Below are 14,804 nucleotides of genomic sequence, written 5' to 3'. Positions count from 1 at the left end.
TATGAAATATTGTATTTTATTAATAAAGCGAAAAACATATACAGCTCCAATGCAGGTTTTGAATCACATTGACCAAATAAAGGTTTCCAATTCTTTGCGTAGGAATCAATAAATTTGCTCAAAGACAAATCAACAAAGATTTGATGACTAAACAAATGAAATATCAGGGAAAAAGGATGGAACTTCCTTGGAGCTCATACAGTACTGGTTCTAGTCTGTGAGAAAGATACCAGAAGAATTTTATTCTTCGGCAGTAGCACTGGCAGCACTCAGGTCAACAGTAAGATCAAGAGCCTGACCCATGAAACAACAACAAAAAATAAAAAAGTAAAAAAGATCAGTAAGGGTCATCAAACATTCAAATTCAAATAAAAAAATCATTTATATTTTTTTTGCCACTGCAATGTCAAAGTGTCTACTTATTTGAATGGAAATTTGGGATACAGTTTGTCAAAGTAGACTTAAAATCCAAAATAAAACTCGTTGACTTTTAAGCTCAACTGCATAGCCAGTGCCACATAACTTATGAAAGCTGAAAGGCTAGAAATAAGTGTAGTTCAACACTTTTTTGTCCTTTGAAAGTCAAGCACCTCTCAGTTGATTAAAGGGTTGTACACATTTTCTTGGGAAGAACTAGGCAACCCTGGTTTTGATGCTATTAGGGGTTGTAGTAAGTTAATATTCGATGAATGGAAGTGTTGGATGGAACCCTCGTATTAGACAGGTTGGTGTCTAATATCTTCAGTCGAGCTTTCATTAAGCATGAGTTGTATTTCGTAGAGTATGCTCTCTATAGTGGAGACGACAGTTAAATATCTAAAATTCAACACATTTTTGTTACCGAACTTTTGAATTACCAACTTAATCGAAGTTTTCATGACTTGTCGTAATTAGGGGATTTTACCAGTTTCCATGAATTGCTTTATCATTGTAATTATGTAACTTGACATATTGGATAGTCATAAAGAAAAGAGAATTATTTATAAATACATGCTACTATATCCACGCATGAATACCAAAGGCATCTGCAATTTCTTGGAAGGCAACAGATATTTGAAATAGCTGGAAAAATATGCAATTATAAATTTAACAGAATTAAACCCAAAAATTACCTTTCCAGTAATTTGACTGTACATGGCAATCACGTCAGTTACTGTAGACTCGAAGTGCGTTGTTGCATCATAACTCTGTACGACATTCCAGTTCTGATATCAGAACATGAATCTCAAACAATAAAAGAGAATGGGAAACCAGCTCACTTTCAATTATTTCCATGGTGGGACTGTTCTGGTAGTCCATGGCTCAAGACCATCAAGCACCAAAGGTCTTGGTATACTTAACAAAATCTCACCTATGTTAAAAAAAATGAAACTAAAAGGAAGAAATTTTATAAAATGATCATACAGCTGGCAAATATTTATGAAAAACATGTATGGATACTTACAGTAGATATGAAACAATTGTCAGCATCTTGCTTGTTGATGGGTTCATATCTGTCATAGATATCAAAAAACATCTCATCCACAGGTCCAAGTAGCTCAATTCCAGGCTTCAGTTCTACCTCGGGCTGGTCAGTTTCCGCTTCAGTTGAAACAAAAGCAATATATTTTCCCTTTGGAGCTACATTGTGCGAATAAGAGCAGCAGAATAGGTACCTTTAACAATGATAGAATCAATAATAAGTACATTTTAGCAGGGCTCAAGTTTCAGGAATTTGAGACCAATTTAAATTTTCTTTGCTTTTCTTTCCATTTTTAAAGGACTTCGCATAACTTAACTAAGCAATCAACCATTGTAGTTGGTGGTATTCTGCTCTCCGGGCATGGATGCCATTGTTGAACACATATTTTTATTTGCTATGTTGTCAGTAATGTTTAGTTTTCTATACTGCAGTTTACTAAAGGAAATGAGACAAATTTGTCCGATCAATAACTCAAAATTTACACACCAAACACTCGCCACAAATGATAGATTTGAAGCTCACTACTAAATCCTAATTCTGATTTATAGGCACAAAGAGTATTGATGATAGAATTGGTGAGGAATCAAGAAAATGTGTTTAAAATCATATACTTATACATGTGAAGAAGAGCATGGGTGACTTTTCCAACCTTTCAGAAGAAGAAATAAAAGAAAAAATTAGCAAACATACATATCCGATTTTCGCCCAAGTTGTTTCTGTGGCAGAATAACCTGAACCGAGTGAGAATCACTAGTATTTGGGATGGGGTGACTCATTATACATATAGCACGAGCGACTTTTCCAACCTTTTTGACCTGTTGCAATAAATTGAGTGTTGTAATACAAAGACAAATTATAGAAGATAAATGAAAAACAACATTAAATAGCACCACCTAAGGATTGGTCCGCGATTACCTTGTCAGGCAAATAGGAAGGATCACACACAACTTTCTTGCATTTTGCAGTTTCTCCTTCAGATGTCACACCGAATGCTTTTCCATTTGCATCAAACTCTACCTGTCATTCCTTAGCATAAGGTACTAGTTGAAGGTCCTAATTCTAGTTCAGTAATAGTTAGACATGAATCTTCATGACTCACACAAAGAAAGTACAAGAGTTCAAAATTTTGTTTGCTGTTTACGAGATCAGCTGAATATAGGGAAAAGTAGAACAGGTACTCTAAGGAGAACAATAGGGTCTGTTGTAAAACTTCTCTGTATGTTAAAATTTGAGATGAATATACCTTGCATTCGGGCTTGTTGAGCATGTATGTACCACCATAAACAGCACTTAAACGAGCAAAAGCCTGCAAATTATGACATGTATGACATACCATGTCAAAACAATATAATACAACTTCCTACAGATTCATACAAAACGAACCTGTGGCAGTTCTCCCAATCCATAGAGTGGATAAATATAAGGAGATCCTCCTTGAAAGCGTGCCAATGATTCTGCATAAAGCTTTTTTTTTTTCAAAACAAGGGCCAAACAATCAGAGAGCAATATAATCTTTAACAACAGTTGACCCAAAGAAAGAAGCACGATTTTCACCTTCATTCTCTTCACAAAATCCAATGCAGGCTCATCCAAGTAGTTATCATCTATATGAAGTGCCAAAGCATGACCAATAAAGTCAACTGTATTGTCATCCAGTCCATATTTTCTACATCACAAAAAGTTGAACATGTCATGTCATATAATAAAATCCATTAATTCACATAAAACGGAAAAAAAAAAAGCAAACATGAACTATTATTCAGGAAGATGAACAACTTCTTTAGACATAATTGTGTTTAATATAGTGACAATAGTACCATAATTAGGGATGGTGGTTGAAAACCAGAGATTTTGGTTGAAAAACCAAGTCAATCCACACTAAATTGATACTGACTGATGATATTTCAGTGAAATTAATTCTGGGGGGGAACCTTTTTTGCATCTAACAGTTAAGATTTGATATTATTGGGTCTCTTCCGACCAAAAAGAAATGTGGATTGAGTAGTGAGAGCGGTTTTTTATTTTAAGAATGGGTAAGAACTGTTGGCACGTTAACATTGAGAATTTTTTATTGTTGCTTATATTATACTTTCTGTATTTAACTTTTTTTATCAGTGTTCTTTTAAATTTATTTCTTGAACATAGAATAAAGGGTTAACCTTGAAACCCCAAATTACACCACACACGCCCTCTGGATTTCTCCCAACGTAAAAAAAAAAAAAAAAAAAAGTGTACAACAACTGATTAATGGCATAAGATTAATCTAATATGCAATGGGGAGGAATATTAGTAAATATTGCTAAGTTAAACAAAAAATAACATTGACATGGAAAAATATGTGTGACTTCCCAAAGTCTGCAAAACAAAATATAGATATTTAATGTTAGGTTCAATGGTTATGAGTCAATATGAAACAGGTAAAGAAAGAAGAGATGAGTATGAGATAAATACGAAATAACATCTCTTGCTGTAACTTTTGTGAGGTCCAGCCCTTCATGAGACTTTGGATCATTCTCTTCATAGTCTTGCACATAAATGAAAAACTTCCGAGCACGTCGCTTTTCAAACAATCCCATAAGTGGAGATTTCAATGCTTCCACATCAGTAGCTGGTACTTTGTGAATCTAGTAATTATAATAACATTTTTTTTTTATTAGATCAGTTGTAAGCAAGCAAGATCTAAGTTTTGGAGTATAAAAACTAGTGACGGAATATTATCTGTCAATATCAAAATTAAAGAAATGAGATTGTAAATTAAGAAAAAGGCAATGTACCTTTCCTTTGTTGTACACAAAACTACCGTCAACAGCCTTAAAGTTCAGGTATTTTGTAACATCAGTGTGGATGAGAACACGGACCAGACCACCATTGGCCATCATGAACTGCCAAAGCATAGATAGAATGATTTCCATCAGAAACAAATGTAGAACTAGAAAGAGGAAAGTCCATATTCTATGAAAGAAGTTACAGCCTCAACTCTACAGACATGATCCTATGAAAAAGAATGATGCAGCCTCCAAATCATACAATTGTCACATTTGCATGTATTTCCAGATCAAGAGTTAGCACCAATGATAACTTCATTGTACAAGGGCATATGAAGAACATGGACTCATCAAATCCTGGACACGGCAATATGAATCTTTAATGGTTGTTTGTCTAGACTTTTTTTTAATAACTTTATTAAAATGAAAAAAAAGAACAGAGTAGTATAAACAATATTTTTGTTTCATGCAATTAACATGAACTCAAGGTTTTAAAAAAAAATCATCAGACCAAATAATGTTGCTAAATATCATTATTGTTGATTTTCCATGACCTCGATCATGCACACACACACGATTTCAACTTCCATCATTAAATCTCTATCAGATTGCTCTCTACACATGATCCTCTATGAGGGTTTCTAATATCCGGGAAAAAAAAGAAGACAACTTGGATGGGAGACCCCGAGAAGAGCAGGTATAAACTAAAAGTCAGATAAAACAGGGTACTCCTATCACCTCCTTAGACAAATATTTCAAACATTATTCTTCCAATCCTGTACAAACATGGTACCTTATAGTCAACCACAATGCAATAATTTCTTCCCTATGATTTTAGTTCAGCAAGAAGGAAGAAAGCACTATCAAGGCATTGGTGAGAACCAACATTTGACATGTGTTGGTACGAATCACTAAATAATACATAAATCAATCAAGATCTGAGGATCCCATACTATATAAAGATAGAAACCCAATCTTAGTGTGCAAGTTGAGTAGATTTACCTTGAAAATTTATTCCACATCCCTAATGGATTAGATAGAAAAGTTTAGGCAATCCAAGCAGAAGTTTATATGCATAGGAATGCAATAAAATAGATGGGATGACCTTAATAATGCATAAGAAACGTAAGTACGGGAATCTAAAAACACTACAGCACCAAAGAGCCCAAGGGATTATCATAAGAAACTAAAAAAGGAAAGGCAAAAATGCATTGAATACCTTAGGTATCATATCGACATTATACTCCCTACTTGAACCCAATTGTTCTGGAGGCTTGTCATTGCCCCTAAATCGCTTCCAAAGCTATAGGTCGAAAATCAAAAGTTAGATGAAACAAGGATAGTGTATTTCTCAAACAATAAATCCATGTAGACATGCTAATAATTACCTGAATCAAATTAAGAGATGTTGATTCTCCTCCATAGTAGTCGTTCCTGTCCATATGAAGTACCTGCAAGTCAAAGGATCAACTTCAATTGCCCCCAGAGTTACTTGTATTATAAATCCAAATATTTTAATCTCTCTCTCTCTAAGTTTTGTGTATTTTCATACAATGCCGAATAGCAAGACATTTGAGGCAGCGTGGACTCAATGCCGCAAATTTCCAACATGGAATTAAGCCCAACAATTCTGTGGGCTCATTACCATCACAGATTAGGATTTAATTATTTTTAATTACTTTAATTTTAATTAGAGATTTTATTTGATAAAATTTAGAAAGTAGATGAATAATAGGAACTTTTCTTGATATTTTGATTGTAATTAAGAAGCCTAAAATAAAAGAAGTCTAAATATTTGGTATTTTTCACATAGAACGTTTGATTAATAAAAACAATTTTAATTAAGGTGTGATGCATAATCTATAAAAGTGATTCTTTCATCTTGATGGTGTGATCCATGAAGGATCTTCATTGATTGTAAGAAAGATGCCTTGTTCTGCATCAACATGTAGACGAGTTTCGAATCTTAATAAGCATCACAACCAGATAAGATCCACAAATCAAATCCAATTTTCCATTTAAAGAATAATGAGGAACTTATGAAACCAATTCAAATCCAGTTGAAACTATCCACCTTATCCATCGAAAAAAATACAAATTGAACTCATAAACAATGTTAGCTAAAATCGAAACAAAATAACAATAAGATGTCCAATGCAGCATTTAAACGACACAAAACATTACCAAAATCAAATCTATTTTATCATCGATCGTTAATCAAAAGAATCGAAATTTGCAGATTTAAAGATCTTTAGATTTATCAAAATCAATGAGAATATAAACAATTTACAAAATTTAAAGACAAGCTTACTTTGAGTCCATCGACAGAAAGAAGACCACTAAGGATGCATTCCTTGAGACCTGTTCCAAGAACTACGACATCGTACTCTTCATCCATGGCGAAAGAATTCGAGTTGCAGAGAAGAAGAAAAGAAAACGAAGAATGCAAGAGAAATGAAAATGGTTTTTTTATGTTGAGAACTGTGAAGAACTGGTCTCTAGCGAGACATCACGAAATTATCGTAAAAAGCCGGTATGTTACCCGCCCTATTTTAACTAACTATCGAATTCGAAGAATCGATCCGTCGCACGTGTTAACTTGTGAAACTTAACACGATTGGCTTGTGGTGTGGGTTGAAAATGATACGTTGATTCCTGGGTCCCACATCAAGTGCCACGTGGAACATTACCTCATATTCACGCTTTTTCGTCTCACTTTTCGGTGGACCCACCAACAAAAAGTCAAACTGACTCTAATCGTGGGTTTTGGAGCCCAATGTAGAGCCCAGTTCCATAAAAATGTTAAGACTTAAACGCTAAAGCTCACAGGGCTGTAATTGGGCCTAGTTGGGCCCATCCTGACCAATTATGCATGGGTTTGAGGAGTATTATTAGGCCTATTTAGTTATCGAGCTGGACCTAACAAAACTGATTCATGTTAAACCCATTCAACTCCCTCATTTTATTTTCATCATTGACAACGAGAATCTCTATAATTTCATTGAATCTTTTTTTTTTTTTTTCCTAATTTTGAATCCATTTAACTCCTCTTTTATCATATGTGATGAGAATTAATATAATTTTATCAAATTGGACTATATTATCAATCGATGATATTAGTCGACGATGAACAATGTAACTTTAATATTAATCGAAGTATGTAATTAACATTTCCATTTTTTTTAACACACATGCATCATAAGTGCATTATACTGGTCATTAGAAATATTTAAATTATATGATAATTTAACAACTTAGCAAACTTAATCGCGTAATGTACTAATGTGTAGCCAAAAAACATTTACTAATAAGAGTTAAAGTAGCCCGACTAACTTAGTAAGATTTTAAATCTTACTAAGAGTTGTGAGCAGATTTTAAATCTTACTAGGAGTTGTGAGCTTACATTACGACATCTAAAAGCATGATCTGATGCCACAAGGATGTAGAGGACAAATTTTAAGAACATTGAATTTGAAAGTTATTATTGGTATCCCAAATTTTATTTATTACACCCAATTTCTTAAATTATTTATCACTCCAATGAAAGATTTAAAAAAAACTCTTCAAACGTAACAAAGGTTTAGCTTACAAAACATATTCACTCGTTGGAACAATTTTCAGTAGTTGTTTACAATTGTGTTTACGCTTATATAAAATTTTAAACCCTCAAAAATATAAATCTAAGCAAAAATAACATAAAATGAGTAAGCTTCTATTAGTATTTCAACTTTTACTTATTACATTTCATTTATTTATTTTCTTTAATTTTAATTTGAGTATAATAAATAAAAGTTGGGATGCCAATAGTCACTCTCTTGAATTTTACTCTTAAACGTGGAAGTTTGATAACCTTTCATTTTCAACTTTCAAAGCTCAATTTTACTTTTTATTTATTTTTAAATAGAAGTTTTCCCATCGTGATTTTTAAACTCGGTATCGCGTCTCATCTCGTTCAGCTCTGATACCAAGTCGTCTCGGACGAGTTTTTCGATACGTTTGAGACGTCTCGTGAGATAACTCAAAAAATATAACATGAGACATAAAACTCGGTAAAAAAAATTACTTTGTGAGTTGGTCTCGTTCAGCTCTGATATCGAATTAACTCGGACGATACATCTCGGTCTATGATGAGTTTAAAAACCATGTTTCCCATGAAACCTAGAATATTGTGATGTTGGATTGCCAACATCGTAATCTATGTGGGTCCAACGACCCTTACTAAGTCACTGAGACAATTGTTTTTCTACTTTTATACATTTGCGATCAAGATTTAGTAGGCCCCTCCAATAACTAAAACTCAACCAATCAAGCACATTAAGTAAATCCAAAGATCAGGCCCACCAGATGATCTTTCGTGAGAACAACAGTTACATCAAGTGATCACGAAATCAAAACTGATTGACTTTGAAACCATTTCCATAGACGTGGGACCCATGGTGATGGCTCTACCTCTTTATATGTGTCTTCGATGTGCAAGTACGTACTAGATAATCTGGCTAAAAAATTTTCGAATGATGGATTAGAATCCGAAGATATCCTGCGAAGATTCGCAAGAGCTTGAAGTGAACTAGACAACACCAACCTAAGTACAAGTCTACATCTGGACTGCACAGTAAATTAGGGCATCACTCCGCCATTGAACATCAAAAATTGAAATAACCTCCTGTACAAGCGACACGTTTACAAACTTCCAAAAGTATACACGTGTCCCGATATATCGTAGATGGTTTCTTCAAAATTCGTTTGTCCTGCTTAGTTACTATTACCCGACAAAAGCTGCAAATCTCACATGGACTTCGAAAGAGTCGACAGGGCAAAAAGATGCTTGGAACCACGTGACTTACCCTACCTAAGAATACATCAAGTTGTAATATTACCGTAAGATCTGGGGTATTTTCGTCACTTCCTACTGACTTTTAGAGTACTTTTTTTCGACCTAGTTTGCAAATTATTTAAAAAAAATGCTGAAATAACATTGAAATTTACATCATTTCAAATATTACTGACGTAAAGTTAAATATAAAACAATATGATTTTTACTCGAAAAAAAACATCTATGATTATGTACACATCTCACATCAGACTTGTAAGAATCGTAGTAAATTCCCCATGCATTCCAGTATTTTTCTAAGAATAATACTGAAGTGACCTCAAGATTGTAACTGATGGCAGACACCTGTTGTGAAAGTGTGCAGGAATTACAAAGGCTATTCATTGAGATACTTGTATAAAAAATAAATAAATAAAATATTTATGATTTCTTTACACTTTTATGTCTGGATGTGCGATATGAGCTACAATCTTAACGTCACACTAACGTGACTCTATGATTACAAGAGGGTTTAACCTAAAATTCCTTCGTTTTCAAACTTATTTAATAATAGGTAAATTATTTGTAACCAATTTTTAACCTATTCAACCCATCCCATCTTCCGTGCTGCATAGAAAATCCTTATTTTTTAATCCAACATTCTACTTCACCCAATTTTTTATCTAGTTGTTCAATTTCAAAGGTTAAAGTAAAAACTAGTTGAAAATAGGATGGTTTCAGCTGAAGGATGAAGATGAGGGTCTTTAGGTCATTTTAATTAATCTCAAATATGAAGGCCCAAGTCAAGGGGTGGTGTCAATATTTTAAAAGCACAGGGGTTCCTCTAATATTGATCAAAAAGTGCAGAGGCATGTCAAGATCTTCTTTAACTTTTAAATCTCAAAAAGGAAACCAACCCTTACCCCACCATGGGCTCATTGCTTAGCTTCATCTTCCTTCAGAAAAGGAAGATGCTGAAGTAACATTAAAGTTTGACATCGTTTCACACATTGCTGATGTAGATGTCGACAGAAGCATTGCTGTTTTTCATCGAGATACAAGTGACTACACACCAATGTGTGATACGATGTCAACGTCACTACAAGTCTCTAACACGACTTGAAAAGGAAAATATGAATCGTAGAGCTTTAAAAACAAGCAGCACTTTCACGTCTTTGTGAAAGTAGGGGAATTTCAAGTTTTACGAATATTCCACAAAATTTAAAAAGTAAGGAGAGAAAAGGAGTGGAGTGTGAATCATCATCAATATGTCCATGCGGCGCAAGGTAGCTTTACAGCTCTGTCCCAATAGACATTTTGATCTTGGGATCATAACTGATCATGAATCCAACGACTATCATTAATCCGAACACTAAACAGTGAGACGACCCACTTTACAAGAATTTCCGATTTATTTACTGAGAGTGGTAACTGTATGGGAATTTAAAATCAAATATGACATGACGCCTTAAAAGTTTAAGCCTTCAAACCCCTCACAAGTCACAAGGGAATGTTTTTAATTCTTTCTGGAATAAAAAACAAATTCGAAGCAATTATCATCATCAATGAAAATGAAAAATCCAGCAAAAAATAAAGACGAAGGGATCTGTAAAGGTGGCAATGGTGATTGGGTTTCGAGAAAGAAAACAAACTGTGATCTTACATCCATAAAATGCCTCACAATCTTTGATACGCTCAAGACATAAAACCAATAATGGTGGAAATCCCAGAAAAAAAACAGAGAAGAAATTAACCAAAAAGAAGGAAATAAACACTGAATAAAAATAACCCATTTCACATGCAACATAGAGAGAGAGTAAAAAAGAGGAAACAAAGCTAAGAATCAGCAGCTGGAGGTGGGTTTTGATGGGTTTGCTCTGTTTGCTTTCTTTCTTCAGGTATATCAATTGGAATCGCGACTGGAACAGAATCGTTGGAGGGATTAGCGTTGTTTAGCGGTGGGGGTAAAGGATCGATCCTTCCATCGATGCAAGAAGAACATTTCCTCTCAACCCAACCTTCGAAATCGTATTGGCGATGACCCATAATTCTCCTTCCTGAGCAGAGTCGTCCAATCATCCCAGCTATGAAACCTAAGATGGCGATTACAGCGAGAACGGCAATAACAGGGCCAACCGATCCATAGCCCGAGTGAGTTGTGTAGTCTTGCTGTGTTACATCCATGGGTGGTGGCTGCAGTTGCGGCTCTAATGGAGTCGACATTTTAGCTAAAACCCAGAAAAGAAATAAAAATCTACGCTTTATCTTCTTCTTCTCTTCCTCTTTAGTTTAAGAAATTTTTGGGTTTCAAGGGTTTTGATGAAGTTAAGCTCGTCAAAATACCAATTTCCTTCTGGGCATTGTGATTCTCGTGCTTTGAAGACTAAAAATTTCAACTTTACTGACAAAACCCTTATCAAGCTGTCGTTTAGGGATGGAATCAAAACAGGGGAAGGAGAAAAGTGAAGATCTTGGGAGGCTTTAACTGTTTTATATGGCTCACTGAGTGGGGAAACGCGACGACCCTGAAATTTGTTGATGATTTAGTAGCTAAGCGTCTTAACTGAGAGATTTGAGAGGTTGAAGAAGAGATTTAGTAGACTGCAAAACAAAACCTTCTTTGTGTGAAAAGAGGGTGGAACGTTGGATCTTCACACTTCAGTAGTAGACATAAAAAAAAAAAAAAAAAACAAAAAATTAAAATTAAAATTAAAAAAGAAAAAGACAAAATAAAAGGTGACCAAAACCCATGAAAATCCCTTTCAAACCGACTAGATTTTTCAGGAACTTTTCTCGTACAACCTTTAAAACGGAGAGCGGATATTGGCACCTCACCTTTTACTTCTTACATCCCAAATTAAAGATCAAAACACACTCTTTAAATATTATAAAGGTTTGGCTCAAATTATGATCTCAACATCATAACACTCGATCAAATAATTTCAATAGGTGTTTACAATTGTGATTCAGCTCATATAAAATCCTAAATCCAAAAAATAGAAATCTAGAAAAAAAAAAAGAGAGAATTTTCATTAGACTTATTTTCAATCATTCACTTATGAGATATTTTCCAAAAAAGTGTGCAACTTATGACAAACTTCTCGTATATTATTCATTTTAATTCCCAAAACATGTTGTTGACATCCCATTTTTTTTAGGCCAAGCCCTAGAGCATCAAAACTTTATGAGGAAGGGTTTGACCCAACAATAAATTTTTAAAAGATCTGAAAACTCAATTTGCAAGCAACGAAGGTCTAAGGACCAAATCTTAGTTGATTTTCAGCCTGGCCAAGGGTAACCCACGGCCAGGCATATATTTTACTTGGTTAATAGATGACTCACGACCAGGCATAAATTTTGCCTGGAATGAGGGTAAACCACGGCCAGGCATAAAATTTGTACTAGCCGTGGGTCACCCATGACTAATTTTGTTGGGTAATTTCTTTAGCTCATATGCACTCGAAATTTGTTAGGGTTAATCACTTATTAACCCTCAATTTGGTGACTTTTTCCATAAGAAAATCCTACCATTTTACTCTTTTACCCTTGCTTCAATTACCCAAATAAGTTTTTCATGTTATTTTTAAGTAATTCATCAAATATTCTAATAAAGACCTTAGTCTTACTTGGTCCCCACTAGAGTTTAATTACCTCATTAACCTTGGTCTGTGAAGACTTAACAAGGACAAATCCCTCTTCTACCCTTATCATATTCTTTACCATTTAAAGAGTTTCTATGACATTCAATGTAAAATGACTAAATTCCAAAGTCTATGACCACTTTGTCTCCCTTAAAGAATTCTCTAGAATTTATACATAATGACCAACTTATCCCTAATTTGTTAGAGATTCTACTTACATATTATTTGAGTTATTTTATTCACAAGTGATTCAAGATCAAGGTCTTAAGATCATTTTAACATTCTTCAAGAATTCTCTAGAACTTTTGAATGTTTACCATCTTATCCATTGATGATCAAGATTGGCAAGACTCAACAAGAGAATAAAAACCATTAAGACCAATGTTAGAAGGTGAAAATTATATTTTTCATTAAGGTTTTATGAAAAATATTAGGAAACCAATGATTTTTGACAAGTTTATCATCAAAGGTCTCCCAAATTCTTATAAATAAGAAGTCATCCAAGGCCTAAAAAAAAAAGGAATGAAAACTTAAGAAGCTAAAATTCTGTCCAGGTCTCTCCTCAAAGCTTTTTAGCCTATCAAAATTCTATCAAAATCCATTATCAAACTTCCAAGAAGCTTTAGTTAAGAAGAAGAGACCAAAGTGGGGTGTTAGTGTATATTTTCAAAAAAAGATTCATGTAACTTCCCTTCTAATCATCCCTCTTCTACCTACCCCCTTCTTTATATTTTGCAAGTTTACTTTATTTTTCTTTTGCTTGTAATTATATAGATCTTTACTTGCTTTGATGAGGATGGGATGGTAGAGAGTAAAACCTCCTAGAGGTAATCTCCTTTTATAAGTCTTCAATAAGCTTTGTAAGTATTAAAATAAATTAGTTATTCATTTATTTATTTTTTGCGAATTTCAATTTCTTAGATTAGTTGTTATTTACTTTTCTTGCAAGTTTAAATGTCTAAAATAGAATTTTACTATTTTATTCGTTAATGACTTAAGAATAAGAGAGTAATCCCTCATTGGAGATAATCTTCTCTTTCTAAGTTCATTACATGCATACACAACAAGCATACACATCATATATTTCCTTTAAAATAGCTGGTCAAAGATGAGGATCCATCTAGATCTACACCTAACTTTCTAAACTAATAAAAACAATCTCAAGGAAGACACATTGCATGTATAAGGTCCCTAGTCTTTCCATGGTGGTGTCTAACTTATGGACACCTCCTAAAAGCTAAACCAACAAAAATGCTCCAAAGTGAGCACATAACCTCTAAAAAATAGTTTTGGGATTCAAAATGGTGAAATCCATATAGATTCTCATCAAAATCCTAAGCTCATAAAAAATTTCAACAAACAACATTTCTATTTTAACTTGTTCATTGTCTTGTTTTGTTCATTTTATAGAGCTAGATTATAATTGTTTTTTTTTTTTACTTTTCTCTATAGTTTCATTTATTTCCAAAATTCAAAAAGAGTTTCTAATCTTCAACTTTGATTATGTATTGGTAACCATCTTAAAATGAGTGGGACAAGGTGCCTAACACCTTCTTTATCCCTCAACCGAACCTCCTTACCTTAGAAATTTAGGTAAACCATTATCTCCTTATCCTCTAAATATGTGAGTCACTACAAGTCAAAAAAATAGAATTTCAAAAATTTTATTTATAGTGTCCATTCACACTTTGATTGAATGGTGACGACTCCTAAACTCATGTAGATGAATTCAAACCTTCCCAAAGATTTCGAAACTCATGTATCTACACATGTTTTTTTTTCCAGTGAATTCGTCACTTTTATAATCAACAAATTCGTTGATAAATCGTTGGTATTTTATCAATGAATTCATTGATTATAAAAGTGACAAATTCACTGGAAGATACATGTTTTGGAAAGTAAAATGAACACTGTACCAAACTTGAAATTTCATCATATTCAACTCATGAAATGGAGATTCACCCTTCACTTATTATATTTATTTTTAATTGGGACATAATACATAAAAGTTGGGGTGCCAATAGAAGCTCGCTTAATTTAGTAGAATAAAAAAGAAAAAAAAAAATTCTAATCTCAAACAACGTAGCTAAGATGAGATGAAAAATCATTCACAAATATGAAATTCT

At 33.7% G+C, this 14,804-nt stretch overlaps 1 protein-coding gene across 1 annotated transcript; it reads right to left on the bottom strand.

Moving 5' to 3' along the window:
* On the bottom strand, positions 1–6,739 carry LOC147409077 (guanosine nucleotide diphosphate dissociation inhibitor At5g09550). The gene is made up of 13 exons (XM_086459075.1): positions 6,539–6,739; positions 5,616–5,678; positions 5,447–5,530; positions 4,237–4,344; positions 3,914–4,086; positions 3,017–3,128; positions 2,846–2,926; positions 2,706–2,768; positions 2,378–2,479; positions 2,153–2,277; positions 1,445–1,655; positions 1,113–1,187; positions 1–294 (listed from the first exon to the last, which is right to left on the bottom strand). Exons 1-13 carry the CDS (start codon positions 6,623–6,625, stop codon positions 241–243), a joined length of 1,338 nt encoding a protein of 445 aa, XP_086315201.1. The 5' UTR covers positions 6,626–6,739; the 3' UTR covers positions 1–240.
* Positions 6,740–14,804: the final 8,065 nt, after the last annotated feature.

The sequence above is a fragment of the Akebia trifoliata genome, chromosome 2 (genome assembly GCF_017979445.1).
Source record: "Akebia trifoliata isolate Shusen 1 chromosome 2, ASM1797944v1, whole genome shotgun sequence".
Taxonomy (NCBI): domain Eukaryota; kingdom Viridiplantae; phylum Streptophyta; class Magnoliopsida; order Ranunculales; family Lardizabalaceae; genus Akebia; species Akebia trifoliata.
This window is presented reverse-complemented; position numbering and strand designations above follow the sequence as displayed.